Source organism: Chaetodon auriga, chromosome 14 (assembly GCF_051107435.1).
Source record: "Chaetodon auriga isolate fChaAug3 chromosome 14, fChaAug3.hap1, whole genome shotgun sequence".
Classification (NCBI taxonomy): Eukaryota; Metazoa; Chordata; class Actinopteri; order Chaetodontiformes; family Chaetodontidae; genus Chaetodon; species Chaetodon auriga.
In genome coordinates, this window is record NC_135087.1 from 23,609,285 (window position 1) to 23,632,494 (window position 23,210).

Genomic DNA, 23,210 nt, shown 5'->3' on the forward strand with positions numbered 1-23,210 from the left:
CAGATCTTTACTTTACTAAAACAAAACTAACTTGTATTTATTTATTTAAAATTTGTATATATTTTTTTTGCTTGAGAGCTGGTTGGTACAATGAAGTGTCCATTATGCATGGAATCCACTGTTTTAGAAAGGTTATTTAAAATGAAATACTTTAGTTATGTATTAATGAATCATGCAGTACCAATGTTTCTGCAAGATTTAACCAATTTAAGATGCACATACTTATTTTCCAAAGACCGCAGTGTTCTACTGTTTGAATGTGTTTCTCCAGGCAGCTGTTTGGTTTACACTGTGATTGTTCACCTATACCAAACATCTTTCAAAATGCTGTAGATTAAATTCAGGGATTCAGGAAAACCTGTTTATCTGAATGCAAGCAAAATCGCTCATTGTGTCTGTTTCTGATGGAAGAATTCATTGCACATTGGTTTAGTTTTGGACTCTTAAATAGGCAAGAACTGATGATGAGAACCTTGTTTAGATTGTGTTGTTTGGACAGAAAGTTCAGCTCATTAATCTTTAGTTTCAGGAAAGTCACACCTTTCATGGCCATCCATTCAATAGTTTTTGAGATATTTCAGTTTAAACCTGTGTGGTGGGCCAACCGAATGAAAGGTCTGGTATTACACCATTTGAAATGGTGTGATACTAGTTGCACATCCACAACCTCGTTTGCACATGCTAATTTGCTGCTCTCGGCCTTCCTCTGCAGGGTTGCCAACCTCTACTTCCTGTTCCTTGCCTTACTGAACTGGGTGCCTGTTATTGAAGCCTTTCAGAAGGAAATTACCATGATACCTTTGCTGGTTGTTCTCGCTGTTATTGCCATCAAAGATGCCCTGGAAGACTACAGACGCTACTTGTTTGACAAGAATGTCAACAACAATGTAGTGGCAGTGTTCTGTGGGTGAGTGAACCTCTATCAGTTGCCACTTTCTGAGTTTATGCATGTCTATGATGCACTAGGGATATACAATGATATGAAAGAATATCCAAATGACAGTCCATGATAATTCAGTCAGCCATCTCAAGTGGTATAGATTATATATAAATGTAGAATCTGTACAGCACCTCTCTGAGGGAAGCTAGGGTCAAAGCCTACAGCTGGATGTTGTGGTGGAGGAGGAACTTTTGAAATGCTGCTATATATAAACAGCAGCAGTGGCAGCATAGCTTTTGGGTGAGCAATGTGACATCAAGCATGGTGACATCGAGCAAGGCTTCACTACATGTATGATATGACATTTGCAAACAAACTGTATTTACAGTGGTTTTAAGTGTTCCTGAGCCCATGTAGTAATATCCTTTATACAATCATGTGTTCACAAAGTGGTGAACCTCGCTCCATCCTTACTTGTGAATGACTGAACCTCTGGAGGATGCCCCATTCATACCTGTTACCAATTAACCTGTTTACCTGTGGAATATTCCAAACAGTTTTTGTTTTGGAGCTTTCCACAACCTTCCCAGTCTGTTGTTGCTCCTGTCCCAACTTCTTTGAAATGTGTTGCTGGCATCAAATTCAGGGTAGAAGTAGTAGAAGTCAGAAGAATATATTTACAAAAATCAGTGGAGTTGATGGGTTAAAAGATTAAGTATATTGTCTTTGTACTGTTTTCAATTGAGTATATGTCAAAAAGGATTAATCAATTATCACATTCTGTTTTATTTATGTTTGCCACAGCCTCCAGACTTGAAATTAAGGTGTAATTAAATCCTTTATTGAGCTGCCAAAGCAACAGTTGAAACCATGCAAAAAGAGTACAAAAGCATCCACATTCAAACATGATAAATACTAGACGCTGGACACATGTACATGTGAAAAATGGAAGTAGAGTCTGCAAACTAGATAATTGTCCCATAAAAATCTATTCCTATACCACCATGTGATGTTTCAGACACAAGCCCTTCCTCAGACATTCAGACACCTCAGTAAAGCCATGTCTGCAGCAGGTGTAAGGTAAACCCTAGATAGATGATCTCTAGTGGCCTTTAGGTGATTGCTACAAGATACAGTGACTGGTTTAGACAAAGACATCATTTACACCTGGAATTAAAATGCAGTCTGTATCTGGACACGTGATCTGGACATAAAGGTGTATACGCATTGTAATCGTAATTGGATCTGCCTGACCATATCTGGAGGTATCTTATAAACACAATCTGTCCAACTTGATGGAATCCGTACTCAACATAACATTGACACAGATAGTTGTTTTTAGCTAAGATAAAATAGATTATGTTTTTTGTTCAAATTTTGAGAGTGAAAAAGCAAGATGGCTGAAAGAGACATGCCTCTAACAACTGATCATACACCTATACAGGTTGACACAGTAGTGAGGTTTCAGAGGCCATGTAAATTGCAGGTAATTTAATGACAGAGCAACAGCCCCAATTTCTCAGCATGCATTGCCAACAATGTAGAGCTCTATACTGAGAATAGTCTCTCCATTGTATAGGAATAGGAGGCCAAAAGCTCACATATCTCAAAACCTGGCAAACTGAAACCCAAACTGTGTGAATTAGATATCACTGTCTGGCATTTTGAACCTCCCTCCCCATCTCTGAACATTTCCTTTCTAACATACATTCAAACATCACAGTCATGTGACAGTCTCAGTCACCAGTACCTTTCACAATATCATGAATTATTGTCATGTAACATGCCAAACTCTTTTGAAGGTAAGTTAAGGTTATGATCATGATTATAACTGTAGTCATGGTAAAACAGTGGTTTCCCATGTCATAGTCACTGGAATAACCCTGACCTCCTCGCTCCCGAACACAGGTTGAATTAGGCACTGGATTTGATTTGAATGATTAATTCACTTTTGAATATAGTCTTGTGACATTATAGCAACCCTGTCTCAAAGATATATTCATAATCTACTAATTGCAACAGCAAATACGTTGTGCAGTGCAGCTGGGATTAGGTTTTTTTTTTTTTTTAATCAAAATAATAAACATTTTTAATGGATGTACAGAATCTGCTGAATCACAGAATGTTCATACAGAACATATCTGTACCATATTAACTGATAATGCATTTCCTTTGTTGCTCTACAATGTTTTTTGAAATGTATTCATTACAGTTTTTATGGTTCTGTTTAGGCAGCTCACTTAATGTCAGGCAAAGATGATGGTCAGTCTGCAGCGATATAGGACAGGAGGAGTTTACTTTTTACCGTATCTGATCAAACCACCATGTTTTCAAACCGCATGAACCTGATACTAATCACTTTGAGACATAAGATGTGAACACCAGTGTCCAGTGTTAAGGAGTCTTGGGCTATTTTGGCAGTTTTAGCTGTTTTGAAGTCTTTTGATTTCGCCTTTATGTACCATATTAAAAATGTTAACCATGACAATGTTTTCTATCTTTTCTTTTAGCAGTTCTTTTAGCAGATCATCACCTTTATGACCTGACAATAATTTTTTTTGACATACTATGTTAATGCATTGGACCCAAAAAGTTGCACACATATACAAGATATATTCTCTCTGGAAATCCCCCTTCACAAGTCAATCACACTGACGTGCTGCCTCCCTTGTCAGAATCTTGTCAATCTTCTTGCCTCACAAACACTTATGATACCCCAAAATGGCTCACCCTTCACTGACAGAGGCATGCCACTTACCACTACCTTCCCTGTGCTCCAAGTGGGAAACATTCCACACAGCTACTATCTCCAAATTTCTGATCCTTCATGGCTTTGCTCGCTGTCTTTTTGATACACTGGATGATCAGCAGCCTGGTTCTTAGGCCCATCCATTTGTGTCACTGCTAACATCCTCACCAAATAAACCTCTTTGGTCATTGACTGTTTGGAGTCATCCAAACTACTCTCTTTCCTCCTTATCTTTTTGCTTTCAAATCCTCTCATGTTTTTATTTTCAGATTCGTTCTCCAACTCCTGCTCTGACACCATGTCCACCATCCTCCTGCTTAGCTTCCTATTCTTTTTCTGTTTATTCATATGACAAAAAAATGAGGATGCTATTAAAATAAATGCAAAGCCTGCTCCATCCCGTCTTGCATACCTTTACATGTGTGAATGTCATATTTTTACATCAATTTTACATCGTCTCTAGCTCTGTTTTTACTTGGTCTATCAACATCAAACAATGGAGTTCCAAGCCAATGCTTTCAACTGACGATGATGGCAATGCTAAATGTGACCTACAGTACATACCGATTTGACTAAAATGCAGCATGTAGTATGTTGTACACAAATGTAAAATCTGCAGTATGTCAAAAAATACCCAGATGTCATACAGATTCAACAAAAATCTCCAAAATTGATGATGAATCAGAAAAGTGCTCCGACATTTTCGGAGTTGAGAAGTTCCATAAGCGTCTATGACGCAAGCTAGCTAGCCAGCCAGTCATGCTCACAGACCCCCCTTACGCACAGTTGCACAGACCACTGCAGCTAACATAGCAGACTTCAGCAAGAATAGGAGAGGAAAGCTAGGCGCACAACTTAAAAATATTAAAAAATTTCATACCACTGTTGTTGTGTGATTACATAAAAAATTTAACATGTGTTGAACTTATGCAGTATTGCCAAGAGAGACATGTTGCACATTGACCACTCCCTCTATGACTGTGTGGTAGGAGAACAAAACACTTCCTTGACGGGAAGTTGTGTTCATAGTAATCAAGGCAACGGTTATGATAACTGTTTGCTGCTGTGCTTGCATGTGTTTATCTTTGAAGCTTTGTCAGTTGAAGAACCATCATTTCAATATTTTAGAATGTACAGTAATCTCATTATCAGGAAGCCTTTTTTAACAGAGGAGTTTATCAAACTATGCTATTCAATTTCACTAATGGATACATGAATCTTTCCACTGCTATGATCTTGCCGATCACTTGTATGATCTGCGGCTGCTCTGTGACGCTCCTTTCTCCTGTATGTCTTTTGAGGCAGTAAAACTTGAACTTTGAGTTTGTTTAAAGCATGAGAGCCATTTAGAGGAGTGTCAATAAATTACGTCAATAAGGTAGTTAACTATCCACTCATTTCTCTCATTCACCTGCCATGTCTATGCCTTCACTTAGGAGGGACAGGGGGAAAAGATTCCACATCAGAATGGTCAGTTCAGGGACACCATGAATGTGGAAGTAAAATTAAAACTGGGGAACAGATGCAGGTAGGTAAGATTTATGAGTGGAGACAAAAACCGGAAGGCAAATCTCAATCCCATCGAGCAGTGGACTCATGTATAGCTTGGAATGCCTGTCCCGTCTGTATTCTACAAAGGAGAGTGAGCGAAAGAAGAGGACAGTCGTACCTTCCTTCACAGAGAATGAGGAACTGAGTCAAATCCTGAAGTTGTATAAAAGCAACAAGATCCAGACGACAAAATATTCTCTCCTCTCCTTCCTGCCCAAGAATCTGTTTGAACAGCTCCATCGATTTGCCAATGTCTACTTCATCTTCCTTGCTGCTCTCAACTTTGTTCCTATGGTGGAAGCATTCCAGCCAGAGATTGCTGTGATTCCTATCATACTGGTTCTCTCAGTGACAGCGATCAAGGATATCTGGGAAGACTACCGCAGGTTTAAGTCGGATTATTTGATCAACAGGCTTCCCTGCCATGTTTACAGCAGGTAGGTTGAATGTTGCTTTCAGTCAGTTTGATGAGACAACCAACATCTAACATGTCTTATTCTTTTGGACCTGTATATTCTCAACATCAATTTTTTTTCTCTTTTTTTGTTTAAAGAAGGATAGTTGTGATCAGTTTTGTGCTCCCTTTTCTGAGCTCTGATCTTTCTCTAAAAGTTGTAGTTGGCACAAGTGATATTGTTAACAGAAACAAGAATGAAAATTAAAATGAGCAAAAAAACTTTCCCACAAAACAAGTATGAACCAGGAATGAAACCAAAAACATTCTCACAAGGGAGCATTTTTTTTGCAACTGCCTGTCTTCGAATGTGTCAGTGATCAAACCAAACCATCAACACCAGCCAATCAAATGTCATGGTCAGTATAGAGAATGACTAATCAAAGGAGGGCATACATCAGCTGCTGTCTGCTCCAGTGTCAAAAGTCACGAGTGTTGAGCAGTTGTGAGGGCACAGGGTGTTATGAGTTGGTTTTCTTTGTGTTTTATTATTTATGCCTGTGTTTATGTTTCCTTGTTTTTCTCCTCCTGTGTCGGCAATGGAGGTGTGGCCTGGCGGTGCTGCAGGCAGACAGCGCACCTGAGGCTCGTCTCCCTAATTTCACCTGTTCTTAAGCAGCGTGGCGGCTTTGCCTCGCTGCCAGATTGTCATGGTCCTTGCCTGACTTTCCAGCCTTCTTCCTTGTCTATTGATCTCTTGTTGTGCTCTTGTCGCCTTGTGCAGTTTTCCTTGTTAGTGGTTATCTCAGTAATTATTGATTTGGTTTGTTAGTGTATTGTTCCCTTGTGGTTCCTACCTTAGTTAGTTGTTCCCAGTGTTATCGGTTTTCCTACCTGCTCGCCATGGTGTAGTTGATTGTTTAGTTTAGGGCTGATTTTGTGTTCGCTAGTTTCAGGATTGTTTGGTTGTGTTTGTTATCTTTGTTCTTGTAATTATAATAAACCGTTCGTTGTTCACGGCTCCCTTTGTTCAAGTGCCTTGTTCTGCCAATTTTTGGGTCCTACAAAAATTATCTAGATTACTAGACATAACACAGGGATTGTCGAACATAGGACTGAATATGTGCTTGCAGAGCAGATGTCCATCCTCATGTGAATGGTTTTCAGCTTGTGGATACTATTCTGTGTAATTGCATTGTGTACTAACCTGATTTGAATATTCACAGGTTTTGAGACTAATTAAGACCACTTACGAACATAATTATTTTTGCTGTCTTCTATGTTGCTATATACAAGGCCAAATGTGGCCAAACACAACAGTCAAGACTTCCATTAAGGCTGCTTCTCAGCAACAACTGTAGTTCGATCAGTGAACATTTTACAATGGATTGTACGTCACTTCATGCAATTGAATACGCACTTCCCCTTGACAAACCCTTCCCGATGACTTTCTCACACAACAAAAACCCTGCTCATTTGCTAAATCTCTTCTCTTCCTTCCCCCAGTAGACTTACATGGTCCATAATCTTTTTTGAGGACTTCTCAGATCTATATTCAACACATCATCAATATATCCAGACCCTGTATTTTATATTTATTACAGGCTGTCAGAACATCCAATAACTGTTATTTTCATGACCTCCATCTCTGTATGCTAATGTTTGGGATATTTTTTTACAACATTGTCAGTGCTATCTTTGGATTACAGTTAAAAAACAGGTGCAGTTTATCTTGAATAACCTCACAACCTCACATTGTACATAAATGTACAGTGACAGTAATTCTGCCCTGCTGCATTGCTTAGAAAGGGTGTTGGACAGCTGATTGTATTCACATTACTTAATAATGCTTGTGGATCAAAGGGCTGTTTTTTTTTCCTGAACTTTTAAGAAGAATACAGGCCCTCCGTTGGCAAATACCACCAGGAGCTTTCTCTTTCACAGGGTTCATTTCACATATACAGTATAGTTTTAAAGGCTAGCACTGTTTCCATGGTCAAAAAACCTTAGAGGTCAGACGGTATAGCCTTAATATGTGTATTGTACAATAATAGTATTCATCATTCACTTTCATTGACTTGTGTCCACCTCCTGTAGTCTTTCTACTTCTTTTCACCCGAATGAACCTGAACTTTGCTCTACATAGTGGAACTTCAAATTGTTGGGCATTATGAAGAAGGTAAAGTGAAATCAAAATTGTGTTCTGTGGGCAAAAGAATGCTGTGTGATCACCAGCTAATTAAAACTGTTGGATGTAATCAGCTGGAGCCAAATAATCAATAAGTAGTTGCTTATAGGAAGCAGAGCTGTAGACAAATTTGAGTGGCACGTGCCAAATTTATGTGAGCAAGAAAGTAGATCAGTAGATCAAGCATACAGGGGTCTTTTAGATTTAGTTCTTTACTGTACAAGCTACTTTCCATATTCCTGTTTTGCATTCCTCTTATTGTGAACACCACCATATTATATGCAGATGTGTAATCAGGTTACAACATCAGGATCAGGTTCATGAAACAGGAGACTGTCCTACATTTTCTTACTTACCTTATTACCTTACCTCTTGACTACAGTTAATTTATGTGGGAGTCAGTCAGTCTGCCCAAATTCGCCTGCAGCTGGTTCAAAATTCAGCAGCAAAACTCTTACTGATAGCAAGAAGAGAGACCCTTAAGGTACAAATATCTCAAAATTGTGCTTAAGTATAGTACTTAAGTAACTGTTCATTTCTGCCACTGCCTGGGACTTCTCTACATTCTGTCCAGAAAAGTTTTTAAAAAGCCCTTATTGCTAGAAAGGCCTCACAGTACTGACCAGTCTGGATCGTTCATTGTGATTCATCGTGTTAATTTACACTGTAACCTCTTGTTCACGAAAAATTCAGTAGTCTCTGCTCTTTGCTCTTTTTTTATTCGATCGTTTGCCCAAGATGTTTTTAACCTGCACTCTCTTCTGTGTCTGTTCATATTGTCCCATAGCAAGGAGAAAGCCTACATTGACCAGTGTTGGAAGGATGTGCAAGTTGGAGACTTCGTCCGTCTGTCCTGTAATGAAATCATCCCTGCTGACATGCTGCTGCTGTATTCCTCTGACCCTCATGGGGTTTGTTATATTGAGACTGCCAACCTAGACGGAGAGACTAACCTGAAACAGAGACAGGTGGTTTTAGACCTCCAACTGCAGGTAAGACATGAAGTGTAAGATGTGTCTTTGCCTCAATTCTTGGCCCCTAGGGCAAACCAGCATATTTATTAATATGTTATGCATTAATGCATCTATAAACTAAATGGTTTCTGCTTCGAAAGGAATCAAAGCAGTTCTCTTGCTCCCTTAATATTTTTTTACGTTGTACTTTATTACATGTTGAAAAACTGTGTTTCCTCAAACATAGTTCTTTCAGCCAAGGTAATTTTACAACAAATAGCAATATTTTCAACCATCATTAAAGGTGATAAAAGATAAGACCATTTGCTGTGCAACAAATGTAATTTATATGCTGAATTGCTCCTGCATTTTGGTTTATATGGGAAAGAAGAACACAGCTTAATGTAACACATACAGGTGATATGAAAGTCCTGGAACTAGACATCTTGCTGAAGCAGAAGCTTCCCAGATATGTCAGGATGTTGAACATATTTTCCTCCACAAACAACAAGGTGATAGTGGGAAACATTTCCATCAAGAACCCAGTAGTTAACAATACACACAGTATAAATTATTTTTCAACATCTAATATTACCCCCTTATTCCTGAACTTGTTCCCTTGTATGAACATTTAGGTATCAACACATACTGTACAGATACACCTTTCATACAAAAATGACATTGTGAAAAATCATTACCAAGATGCCTCTGTCAGCAACATTCTCCCAGTAAAATGCAAAGTTTCAAGTGATCATAAACTGAATGGATTGAGGGTTTTGTTGCCCCATCACTTGAACTTGTTTTTAGTTTGCTTTTAGATGTTACCTGGATAAGCCAGTGAACCCAGGTGCAGACAAAGACAAAAAGTCAGGTATAAGAAGGTAATTTATTGCTGTGCAAAAGGAATGAGCCTGAGCACATGTGATGAAGGGGCAGAAGACAAGGTCCTGAGCAGAGCAGACGGGCCTGCAGAGACACCAGAAATAGTTTTAGTCGCAGGAAACATGCAACAAGGAAATACAAACGAGAGAGAGAGAATCTGAGAGACAGGAAGTTACTGCCGATCTGATTATGTTCAAGGAGCAGATGTAACATTAGAAGGGCTTTCTTTTTGGTAAGAACAGGAGGAACAATTACAGCAACCCAAGACTTCAATATATATATTGGCATGTCAGTATTGTTGTGTAAAACACTGTCCAACCCAATGCGATGGTCAGGGGTCAAAGGATCAGAATCAAAGCAGCAGAACTAGAGATATGATCTTTTTTATTTAAATACATTTTATGTCAAAATCTGGCACAGATATTACCCACAGTGCAACTCGACTGCCGACAGTTATAATAATCTTGATAAACATTATTTATATAGCACTCTTAACAATGTTACAAAGTGTCTCACAAAATAAAAATAAAAACCAGATGCAGACAAAATTAGAGAAAGGCCAAGGACATGAGCAGAGAGGAAGTAAAGACAATGAAACTAATGGAATAACATGTAATAGATAGGAATAAAACCAGTAGAAGTTAATCATACCAAATATTTCCAAAAGCTTTCACAAAAAGATAATTTTTAAGAAAAGATTTAAAGGAAGATGGAGATTGGGTCTGTCTGAGAGTTCCATAGTGTTGTAATAGCAAAAGCCTGATCACAAACTGTGACCTGGCAGTACCCAGTTGGGCTCCATCCATGGACCTTAAGGGTCGGGAGGGCACGTACCAGGTCAGTAAATCATAAATGTATTTAGGAACCAGGCTGTTTAAGGCTGTAAAAGTAAGCAATACATTTTTTAAATAAACTTGAAATCTAACAGTTTAAAGGTGTGTTATGCTAGCAGCAGCTAATGTAGCCTCAAGCAGAGATGAGGTGCTTTCACTCATGTTGGGAAGTTGACTTATTTTCTGATATACACCATTATGATCACTTTTGAGGCTGAACTACTTATATTGGCAACAGTATTTTTATTAGCTGTGTATATTGTGCATATACATGGTCCTAGTATTTCTGAAGTCCAATACAACATATGACATTAGTAGTTTTCTCATAAGGATATTGGCAGTAGTACTTTTTATGGCAGTAGGATGATATGGTATCATCCTTTTTTTTATAATCTGTACAAATGTACATATGAATAGTTGTTTTTCTGATCTGTATCCTGTACACTTTATCTTAACCCTTTAAGCCACTGTGTTTACTCTCTGTAATACTTGCTGGCTCTCTGTGTGGTCAGTTAATCTTATCTTATCTTATATTTATGGTGGTACTGTTTTGGACTGCATTATACGCCTCAATCACGTTTATGGAGGAACTACAATATTACAAATATCAATATGTCTACTTTGCCCTCTGCAGTGTGTGTGACTATATAGTCTCATTCTCAGTGGATTATATTTGACAGCCGGATAAACATGTTTTATTTCGACATCTCGACTCTTCCATAAAAGTCACCCAGTAAAAATCGCAATGGAAGAAAACGTCCCATGTCATTTTCCTCCAGTTGTGCTTTGTGTGTTGGCATATGTATTTATCTGCACATTTGGTTGAATGTGTGTCTTTACCAGGGAGGAGAGGTGACCCTTGAAAACTTCCACAGTCGTATTGAGTGTGAGAACCCCAACAATGACCTCAGCAGGTTCAGAGGTTACATGTGAGTTCCTTTTCATCTTACTGTGATTAAACACGTCTGTCTATGTACACTTGAGTACACAGTGCCGTGAGATTAATATCATGATCAGTGTTACCATCTTTGTAGTATTTGTATTACCCCTGTATAATTATCCTATGTAATGCACACTGTGCTGTTTTGTGGCTGCTGTCTTGCTATATCTTTATCAATTATATCATTTAGCAAAAGGTATTCAAGAAAAAGTTGCCATCAGATAGTGACAGTGTGACTGCTGCTAAATCACCGGGTCACACTGTACAGAAACAAAAGCTGTGGATGCTAATCATTTTTAATGTCCTTTTTAAGTGTTGAGTTTGACAAATCAAAATGTCTCCATATTAAAGTAAAAAAACAGTTATGGCAAATGCCCCTGCACTTCCACTTCCACAAAATGCTGCGGTAAATCCTGCGTCAAACCATTGTACCGTTTCAAACACACATTTAGTTGTCTCCTAAACATACCTGTCAAACTGGATCACGTTGAGCAGCTAAGCTTTAGCTTCGGCCTGTTGTGTGTACGTGTTGTTCCACAGAGAGCATCCCAATGGCGCTCGTGTTGGCCTCCATAACAACAACCTCCTACTGAGAAGCTGCACCATCCGCAATACTGAGACTGTAGTGGGCATCGTGGTCTATGCTGGTAAGGGCAAAGCATCACTTCCAAAAGATCTGACTACTAGCAAATATATTGGCCTGCTAATTACAGTTTTCAGTTGAAGTACACAATGACACACTTGAAAAATATAGTTTTTAGTTGTTTATAGTGTATTGTTGTTTTTTATGTTAGAAATCCTGCAGGTGTCTTCTTAAAGTGCTATAAAATAGAACACAAACTGACTGTTTGACTCACTTTATTCATGCAAGTCCCCCCCCCCTTGACTGTTTGTCCATCCACCACAAACAGCCAATGTAATGATTGTAAGAATGAAACTCAAAACTCATCGGCGACTCTGGTTGTTTCTGTGATGATGTTCTGTGTGGACATCTTTGTCTCACTTTCACATCCACTTGAATCTTTGTATTGTCTTCATGTGCAGTTGAGCACCTTGATTTGCTTTGCAGCCGTGCTTTGGTTTAGTTCAAATGAACTTTGGTGGTTTTGCCCATTTAGTGTGGTTCATTTAGGGTGTTGTGAAAGCTGTCAGTGGTGGACTTAAGCAAACAGACCACCTGAAAAGGCGGGTCATGGTCTGGTTCCAAGTTTGCAGACCAACCACAGGACTGTATGATGTGACATGAATGTGATTTTAGTATTAATTCAGTGGCTAAACAGCTATTCGATTCATATTCTGATCATGAATTGTGAAGAAAGTGTGAACTGATCTGTGTAAGCAATTTCATCAGATCATTTTGGTAACCATGGTAACATGTTTGCACATCAGCATGCGAGTGCAAGGATTTTCCCTAATTGATCAATAGGTATAAAGCAGATCAAACAGATTTGTGTAAGCGACCACACAGTAACTATCCTCACTGTAATGGTTCTGTACAAGACCCCTCTTTTTCCTCCCGTTTCTACTCATCACCATTTGAGACACACAGAGTCCAGTTACAGTCTGGAATAATAATGCTCGTGCTTAGTTTTCTCTTGGTGCATTCTGATATCAGAGAAGGTAATAAAACATATCAGGTGCAATGAAATGGTGTTTAATCTGCTGTCAGTCGCCAGAATTTGATTTTTCCATCTCGGTCCATGTACTGTAGCCAGATGCTGGATGACCTCACCCAAACTGTCCAGTGATTTACCTGTTAGTCCATATGACTTCATGTTTTCTCTGCTTGGTTTTGTAATGAGTCAGTGTGAACATGAAACACAAAGGCAACAAAGGATCACGTTCTTCCTTTGTCTTGACTAAATGTGTAGAGCTGCAGGTTTTGAAAGAGATCTGTGCCAGCCTGTTTAAACCTCTTCTCCAGGGCATGATTAGTCTGGAGTTGTATTAAAACTTAGAAAAGGGGGAAGCTGTTTCAAAAGTAAAAAAAAAAAAAAAAGGCTTCCATCACATTAAAAAGCCTTGTTTTTTCTTGTACTGTAGAATCTCCAACCCTCTCCTACCTGTTCAATTTCAGTTTCTGTATTTAAATATTTTTTCTGAAAAAATTGTTTCATTGTTTGTTTTTTAACTAAACATGTTTTGGGGTTTTTTTTGTCTATATTTTAAACATTTCTATTCCCTTTTGTACATTATGATATGCTATTACACAAGACTGAATTCTAAAATTTGAAAGCCTTGTCCACTCCCTTTACCCCCCTGTAAACTTTCTTGGATTATAACCTTGATTTCCACTTCACATCAACCTGTGATCTGTATTTGGAACATGGGCCTTTCCTCCTTGTAGCAAAACACGATTCTTTCTATCTCTATTATACCTGCACTGTGACCAAAATGCAAATTCACTATGCAGTGATATTGCTGTGTGGACTTTTTCTTTTGCAGAGCAGGGACTTCTGTAAAGCTTCTAGACAAGCAGGTTAAGCAAGTAGAGAGAGGTGGATGGTCAAAGCCTGAGCCATTCAATCACTGGATCATGTGTTACAAAAAATACATTAGCTCCTGTGTCTTATCTGAGTAACGGTAATGCAAGCGTAACCAGTCAGGTGAGTTGGAGCAGGCATCCACCCCTACTGCCAGCCATGAACTGTATTGTTACAATACTCATTCTGTGTACAGACTGGATGGAGACAGTATAGTGTAGTGTATATAGTATAGTATATAGAGTATAGTGTACACTCTAAACACACACTGACTCAGTCATCATTCAGTTCACCGAGTCTTCTTTTTTTGGCCAGAACTAGTGAATCAAAGTGCAGACACAGACATACTCAGGGGAAAGATTTTCGGTTATTTATTGCAGGGCAACAGGAATGGGATATGAGCCGGGCCAAACAAAGCAGAGAGACCAAGGAGTGGGTAGCAGAGACAGCATCCAGGGGAGGAGCTACGGCGGACTGGCAGGGTGGATGTAGCAGAGCTGAGTCTTTGTAGGAGTCTTGATGACGGGATAGGATGCAGCTGTCTCCACTCAGGCAGTTACACACCACACAGACACACAAGAAGGAAGAGAGAGAGGCTCTGAGGGAGACAGGTGGTTACAGCAGATCAGATGATGTTCTCGTAGCAGATGTAACAGTACCCCCCCCTATACTGGTGCCATTTGACATTCGACTGGGCTGCCCAGGTGTGTAATATGGAACTCACAAATGAGGGAGGGATCCAGAATTTGTTTGCAGGGTATCAAGCAGCAGTCCTCCGTCCCATACCCCTCCCAATCCACCAAATACTGCAAGTCGTAGCCCGGCCGGGCACAACCAGGAGATGTTGGACAGTATAGGCAGAATGACTGTCAATGGTCCTAGGTGGAGGACGCACAGGTATTCGGGGGGATAGAGGACTAGTGTTGACAGGTTTGACTTGGGAAACATAGAGAGAAGAATGAATATGAAGAGAAGTTTTAGACAGACAGCAGAGGGACTGATGATACTTTCAGTTTCAAAGACAGGTGTTGACAGGTTTGTCAACCGGATTGGGCAGGACATCAATCATGATTACGTAGTCTAAGTCAGTTTTTATGTATCATGATGCTTTTTTTTATAATGAATAAACACTATTATTTAAAATACATTATATAGCACAACATATACCATAATGCCAGTGGTTGTGTCAGTCATTATTCTCCCTGAGGGGTCCTCCCAAAGGGATCAATAAAGTCTAATCTAATCTTATTGTATGTCAGTGTAAATCACTGATTTAATGCACCTCCCAGCAAGCATGCCAGTAACACAAATCAAACACTCCCAAACAGTTTTGTAACTGATGAGTGCAAGCTGGGTTTGGCTAGATGTTAAATGCGAAATATATTAGCCTCTGAGACCATGAGGGGCAAATGATGAGCAAAATGATTCCCAAAATAACTTTAAGAAATGTTTGAATGTTAAACAATAAAATGAGCAATTATTGTCCTATCTGTTGTGTTATGGCTCAAAATTGGCTGCATACTTTCTCACCGCATGACAGAAAACTGACAAATACTGAAGAGTCTTATCTACTTTAATTGGTGTAAGTTTAATGTGCTGCAGACTACGTTCTTTTGCAAGTGAATCTTTGGTGTAAACTTGCTGAAACGTCCTTTTTCACTTGTTTTTGTAATTTGGCCATACAAAACGTTGCAAATAGGTAAGATAATAACAAGTGTTAAGGATTTTTCCTTAAATGGTATATTTTCAGGACTCAAATGAGCAGACCAAAAACAGAGACAATGTCGCAAAAACAAACTCAATTTATTTACAAAAGGAGGAACAAAAGGCACACTCAAACTGAGTGGGAATAAACCAAAAGCTACGCTGGAGACTGAGGCTGATAGGCACACCGAGCGGGACTGAGAATAAGTCCAAGCATAAGTCCAAAGGAGCAACACAAAAATCCACTGGAAAAAGCTTCAGGACAGTTCACAGGGGCAGAGCTGACAAAGGCTTTCTAGGAATTACTCACATGAGAGACAGGACTTTCACACGGTCGAGATCAGGACGAACTGGCAGCCACATGTCCAGAGAGCCTCTCCTAAATACTGCCAGCACTCAGCTCTAACATGTCTCAGGTGTGCAGATGATTAGGCAGAGCAGCAGTGCACGGGGAAAGACCCGCCCAGTCTCAGACAGACAGGGGAGACAGAAAAACAGACAAATAACACTAGGGAAAAAGGGAAGGAGGAAACACTGGGAAAAGACGAATCCTAACAACAAATAAGATAAAAAAGATAATCTCACTTTATTTGCCTGTTATTCTCACATCCCCAAACACAGTAGCATTTTTGTTCACTTAACGCAGTGCTTCTCAACCTTTTTTGGATGAACACCCCAATGCCTACACCTCTTGCTGCCCCCCTCAACGAGAAAGCAATTGGAACCCCTGTATATTAATATTTATGATTGAAATTGTGTATTCCACTGACCTATTTGAGATGTAGGCCTACCCACTGTATTCATAGCCACTGTATCCCTGTTATTAAAGTTTGATAATTACTCTAATTCTTCAATCAAATAATACTGTAAATCTATTTTAAATGTAAAATTAATGAAGGTTACACTTTTTTATTGGTTGAACATCTATTTATTATCAAATTCCAACATTAATTAGGCTCTTTTACTTATCTAACTTGAGGAACCAATCACAGTTCAAAATAATATGGGTGCGGACCAGAAAGTGGAAACGCACGCGGCTCGCGCTAAAAGTAGGTGAGCCTCCTGAGCTCTAGATGAGAAGCAGCTGTTTCCAAGTCATCCAAGTTGTCATATATTCCAAATAGGTTAAAAGAAATGTTGAAGTCGCTCATTGATGTAATTAGATGTTGCACTAAATTGTAAACAAGGCTTTAACTGTGTTCCTGTTGCTATGGTTACTCATTTTAGATACAAGCTATGCATTAATTTAGAACAGTGAACAGACACTTTCAGTGGAAGTACACAGGACTCAATGGACACCTTATCCAACCAATCAAAATGGAGCACCCAGCAGACCATGGCTAAGTGCTGGTAACAGATGTCAGGTGGGGTGGATTTGTTATCACATGACTGAAGTTTCACACTAGCTGGAGGTTACATAATGACACCTGAACCAACTCCATTCACCGACACTGGGTTCAGAGTTTGGACAGAGGAGGGCAGGGCAGGGAGGGAGATGAAGGAGGTGAGGGGCAGACAGGTAAGGGAGGGAGGGAGAAGAAACCAGTTTAACTACAGCCTCGTTCTTCCTTTTTAAAAACCTGCAGAATCATTTCCTCCATTCCTTTTCGAGGGCAGTTACTGGTTGTTTGTGAAATCATCTTTCATTTGCTCCTCTCTGGTATTTTCTCTGTTCTCCTTCCTTAGGCGGTTTTCCAGAGAGTCATGTTATGTTTTTTGCACTCCATGTTGCTTTAATTCATTGTTCCTCTGGCTCAGCTAGACCTTTGTCTGCAGATTTTCTTCACATTTTTGTGACATTTTTTGTTGATCTTTTCTTTGACTTTTTGTCAGTTCTCCAAATGCAGCTCTGTGGTCTCTTCCCCCTGGTAGCTGCAGTCTGATCAGTTTGGACATTCCAGTCCTCTCTGACCCTTTCTGTCTGAGATGTTCCTAAAGGAAGTTGATTTCCTTATCCTCCCCAGAATCCTCTAGAGATTTGTGTTTTAACAGTCGGCTAATTAGCAGCTTGCATGGAATAGTAGTACCCCCAGAAAGTGAGCAGATACTTCACTGCAGGGATGTGTTTCCCGAAGGAGTTCAATTTAGTGTGGCCCCCTTTGTCGTTCACTAAGCCATTGTTGGTCCTGCATATGTATCACCAAGTTTGTTATCAGCTTACTTCCTAATTCAACCAGTCACAAATAACAGATCATAAGTGTAGTATATTAAAGATTCAGGAAATCTTGCATTATACTAAATTTTTCCTCTTGTCCACAAAGTGGGCAGACCCAAACCATCAATGGACGTGTCCTACTAACAAGCATTGTGTATGTATCCAAAGCCCGGTGTATCTTATTCCTCTGTGCCGTAGAGCTCAGTTTTCTCCCAAAAACTATTAAAGCCACAACAATGAGCCTCACTGTTGCACTGGGTGACATTTTCCTCCATTAGCATGAATACACATGGTAGTTATTTTGAATCAACCCCACATACACCTCCCCTCTATGACTAAATTCCACAATTGAGCATTCAGCCGCTTATGTGATTGAGATCTTTATGGCCATTATTTCCTCAGTATCCTGAAACTGGAATTACTTGGTCTGGTTGTCCATGCCAGAATTTGATTGCCAGCTTTCACTCCTAAATAAACTGAACCACCATGGATTTGAAGGGTAAATTTGTTTGATACCAGAACCAGAGTTGTCTGGTTTAACCAGACACATTAGGTGTGAAAGTATCCTTAAAACATTTTGAGAAACAATAAAACAGAATTTGAAGTTAGTTTAAGGTGGATCTGTAAATCATGGAATATTTTGACCCAAGGATAAAACTATGAAAGAGACCAAACTTAATCTAAAGCGAAGCTTTATGATGCTCACGTTATGTAAACTCTTGCAAATGTTTCAGTTTTGTTGATGTTCTTCTTACAGTATGATGGTCTATGCTATATGGCTGTGGTCTGTTCTTTTCTTGCTGTATGACTCAGGTCATGAGACTAAAGCCATGATGAACAACAGTGGGCCGAGGTATAAGCGCAGCCAGCTGGAAAAGCGTCTGAACACAGATGTCCTGTGGTGTGTGCTCCTGCTCATCGTCATGTGTCTGACTGCTGCAATAGGTGTGTACCAACACTGACTGACTCGCACTGCTGGCACTTCACAACACAGCTATGAACAGCAGCAGTATTATTGCAGTATATATGTCGCTGACATACAGACCAATGGAGAAGCCTCATGCAGACCAGTGGAGAACCAGTATTTCTGTGGAAACCACTGTGTCTAGTCAAGAAAAGGACAATAAAAAAAATATGTAAGTGAGGGATTGGACCTCGGTAGCTGTTCACAGTGATGAGCTGCTCTGGTGCCTTGGTGTTTTTCAGGTCACGGGCTCTGGCTGAAGAACCTCAAAGACCCTATATATGAGGTTGATAGTGAGACGTCTCCTGCCCTGGCTGGATTCTATGTCTTCTGGACTATGATCATTGTGCTACAGGTAGAGTGTTAACCATTTCAGTCACAGGCTAGAAATTACACTTTTGCACAGTTATTAGTCTTATTAGCTACAAGTACAGTATAGATCTGTTAAAGCTTTTCTTTATCAGGATAACCAAAGATGAAAAGGAATAAACATGTAATGCTATTTTTAATGGATTATATAGATAGAATTTAGATTTGAATCTGAATTGTAAAAGTTGCAAATATGACAGCTCATTACAGAAGAGTAATCCAATTTATCAGTGAAACATACAACAATGGCCTTACAACGTCAACGTTTTTTTAGTTGTGTTGACTGTCCAGTTATCATTTACATTCACTGATCAACTGCCTGCTTTCTCCAACATAAATGTGATTTTACTCCAATCATATTCACATATACAGCACACAAATCCCTTTCTCTTTCTGCTTTTCCTTCAATATGTCTTCATTAATGACATTTTTTGAAGGGGTTCTGTTAAACCAGACTGACATGAGGTGGAATGGGTGAAGACTGTATCCACTCAAATGACAGAACAGCTAGAAAGGGAAGAGAAATAAATTACTTGCAATGGACTGGCTCACTCCCAGAGGGTCTGGGGCCAAGGCAGTGTGAGAAGTTGAGAATGACCTACAATGAAGCTGCTCCCTCCTCAGAGGCTGGGCCAAAGCAGTGACACCTGGCAGATAAAGATAAGAAAGCAAGAAAGCCCAAAACCCAAGTTGCCGTTATTGTTATTAAGTTTGTTTTTTTTTTTGGTGTGTGTGTGTGTGTGTGTGTGTGTGTATATGTATATATGTATATATGTATATATGTATATATGTTATGTCTTACTGTCATATGTATGTTATGTCTTACTGTCATATGTATGTTTTGTTACAAACTGTATCTATTTTTTTGTCACTGTTTTTGCAAGGTTTTGTGTAGATGTGGGTGTGCTTGCATGTGTTTCACTGGCCGACACAGTGTGTTCCCAGATGATGAGGCAAAGCATTGGCATCCCCACTGCTACCACCACAGTGGTCTCATTGAAATGAATGAGGGCTGTGTTTTTCAATCTTAATCAGTTGTGGCACAGCTTCCCTGTGAGCACAGTGTTGGTGATTTGGTATTGAGGACATTAAGGACATTGACATTTCTAGACCTTTACTTGGTTCAGTATTTTTCACGTCTAGGTTACATATTTTTTTTGTTTTCTAAAGCATGCTGCTACAGTTTAAGTTGGTCAGCTTACAGTTTTAGAAGTACTTGTCATGTCAATAAATGCATAAAGCAGGTTTCCTCAATTTCTGTCCAACAGGTGCTGATCCCCATTTCTCTGTATGTGTCCATTGAGATTGTGAAACTGGGCCAGATCTACTTCATCCACAATGACTTAGCCCTGTATAATGAGCAGCTGGACTCTAGAATCCAGTGCCGGGCCCTCAACATCACTGAGGACCTGGGTCAGATCCAGTACCTCTTCTCTGATAAGACAGGAACTCTGACAGAGAACAAAATGGTGTTCCGCCGCTGCAGTATCTATGGGGTTGAATATCCTCATGAGGAAAATGGTAAGAACTACTGATATGCTTTGAAGTTCATCATATTTTCACAGTTTTGAGGAATTACCTAAATAGAGCAGAGATCTAGCAGGAACAATCAGAGTTTTTAATTAAAAAAAATGAATGTGTTCTCACAGGCAGTATGGTGGACAAGCAGGAAGAATGGCTGCATTGGGATATGATCATTTCAATTTGTGTCGGCTAGAGATGTTGGCAGGTTGACCCTGTTGGCGGGTTATACTACTGTTACTAACTTCTTGTTATTTTTAGAACACCTGCACACACCTGTCTCTTTCAACTCACACAATACCTTTGCCTCACGCTTCTCCCTCCACAACCCTTTCAACTCATCTCACAGTTTGAAACGCTCCTCTTTATATCATCTTGATAAGTTCAGCTCATCAGCGTTATAGTTTTTAATCAGGACATTCAATATTTGGATCACGAAACTTGTGAAAAATAGGATGGGCCCAATTAAGTAGGCTTCAGCTGTTATTTCAGTGTACCAGATAGCCTTCATACTTATATATCGGACTGGCAGACACCCGATATCAAAGGATTCGGACTGGGGCCAAAAAAGTTGTCTGAACATTCCTAATGCAGGCCTTAGGTCTTGTTCTCTGGCATCCGTGCACCAGTACCTTTGAAATCATATGATTTTAAAGAATAATTCTGGTTCATTACAATTTTGGGTCTTATTTTTATAGTTGTTCTTTTTGTGATTAACTGTTTATGAACTGTTTTACTGCAAAATTAACTACATAAAAAAACAGACTTGAGAAGAACAAGCAAATAATTAATAATAATCAGATACAAAAAGTGAAAAGAGGGACCTACATTGAACCTTATTAAGGTGAATGACCTATTTTATAGAATGGAGATTTCACAGTTATATCACAGTAGGTCGGACCACCGAGCATTAATGGTACATTCAGAGATGTCATTAAAAATTAAGAAATTTTCAGGTATATGACATCCAGAGATGATGATACGTGACCAACCAGTAGAATGCATTGTCTTTGCAGCAGTTCGATCAGCTGATATAGTTTCTTTTGTCAAAATCTCTAGTACTGAAGCAATAAAAGGAGAGATATTGCCACGTGTACCAACACAGTTAATGTAATGTTGGACCAAACATTACAGCTGTAGCATTAGAGGTCCAGTTTGTAGGATTTACCAGCAGAAATGGAATATGATATTCATAATTACGTTTTCATGAGTGTATACTCACCTGAAAATGAGAATTGTGTTTTTTTTTTTTTTTTTTTACTTACTTCTACTTACTGTGTGCATGACAATGACATTGAATGTGAAATTGTATGATTATAGTTAATTACTGAAACAAACAAAGTGGCACATGCAGTTTTGTGCTTAAGTGACGTAAATGGTCTGTATGTGTCAGGTCGGAGGCTGGAGGTGTATGAGGCCGAGAAGAACGAGGCCACTGGTCGCTCCCTGACCCTGAAGTCTGGCTGCAGTCGTAAATCTCTTAGCTGTCGCTCCCTCAGCTGCAACCGCAGCTCGGTTTCCCTGCACACACTCACTGCTGAGTCAGAAGAGGAGGACCAACTGTCCAATCACAACCAGCCCAGAACCAGTGCCTTCTGCAGCCGCGTGGTCAGACTCACATGCACACACACCCTCAGCTGCACACATTATTTGTGTACTAGCCTATTTGATTCACATGCACAATTTAGAATCAGATGCAACTCATACAGATGAATTTCTAGAATGTATTTTTTTTTTTGTTGAAAATTAGTACTAGGAATGCATCTATGCTTATCTTGAATATGGAATAAACAGGTGAAAGTCTCATAAAAGGACAAATAAGACAAAGTTTACACTAAACTGAATATGCTTCATCTTTATGTGTATGGACTAGTGATGATAAGTACTCAGCCAAAAACAGTTATTGATGATGTCATCAGGGTTATCTAATCCTGTGTTACATGTGGGAAGTGTTGAGATTGAAAGATGTGGCTTTTTGAGAGGCAGACAGGGTCTAACAAATAGATTTTATTGATTGCATGTGGGAAATACAGGACCCAGTGTTTCTGGAACTTGACCCACACTTGAGAAAAAAAGTCTGGATATATTGGCATATACTGTATATGGAAGTGCAGTACTAAACCACCGGAGTACCACATTAAACACTTCAAGTTGCTGGAAGAAAATCTGATTTCTCCCCGTCCCCCAGTTTAAATGCATATGAACGCATGAACTCTGCTTTTCCCCCGAGATGTAATGGGTACTTGAAATTTTCTAGAAATCAACAATGTGCTCCAGCCATGAGAGATAATCTCATGCTGCTCCTGTGTCTCTCTGTTCAGACGAAGGACGTGGTACCTGACCCTGAGCTGGTGAGGAAGTTGAATTGGCTTTCCTCTCCTGTGCTGCCTCTGAGTGGCAGCTCCTCTGGGACTCCATCCAGCCTGGAGCTGACCTACATCACTGACTTCTTCTTTGCTCTGGCCATCTGTAACAGCGTGGTGGTCTCCTTACCCAGCCAGCCTCGAGTTGTGGTGAGTAGATGATGTCTGCACAGTATGTTATGAAGATTTTATTTGTCCTTGTGCAGCTTGTTCATTTGTCTACATTGTTTGAATTGACTTACTGTAGAGATGTTTGATTGTTTTCTCATTCTTTATGGTGA

At 39.5% G+C, this 23,210-nt stretch overlaps 1 protein-coding gene across 3 annotated transcripts in view; it reads left to right on the forward strand.

The window, feature by feature from the left end:
• The window catches only part of atp10d (ATPase phospholipid transporting 10D), a 47,466-nt gene that overhangs the window by 7,664 nt on the left and 16,592 nt on the right, over positions 1-23,210 (forward strand). For all 3 annotated transcript variants that reach the window (XM_076748614.1, XM_076748613.1, XM_076748612.1), the window contains exons 3-11: positions 713-907; positions 8,550-8,754; positions 11,274-11,359; positions 11,911-12,017; positions 18,526-18,657; positions 18,919-19,031; positions 20,314-20,566; positions 21,960-22,174; positions 22,888-23,079. In XM_076748614.1, coding sequence (XP_076604729.1) covers positions 713-907; positions 8,550-8,754; positions 11,274-11,359; positions 11,911-12,017; positions 18,526-18,657; positions 18,919-19,031; positions 20,314-20,566; positions 21,960-22,174; positions 22,888-23,079 — 1,498 coding nt within the window. The remainder of the gene's footprint in view (positions 1-712; positions 908-8,549; positions 8,755-11,273; positions 11,360-11,910; positions 12,018-18,525; positions 18,658-18,918; positions 19,032-20,313; positions 20,567-21,959; positions 22,175-22,887; positions 23,080-23,210) is intronic.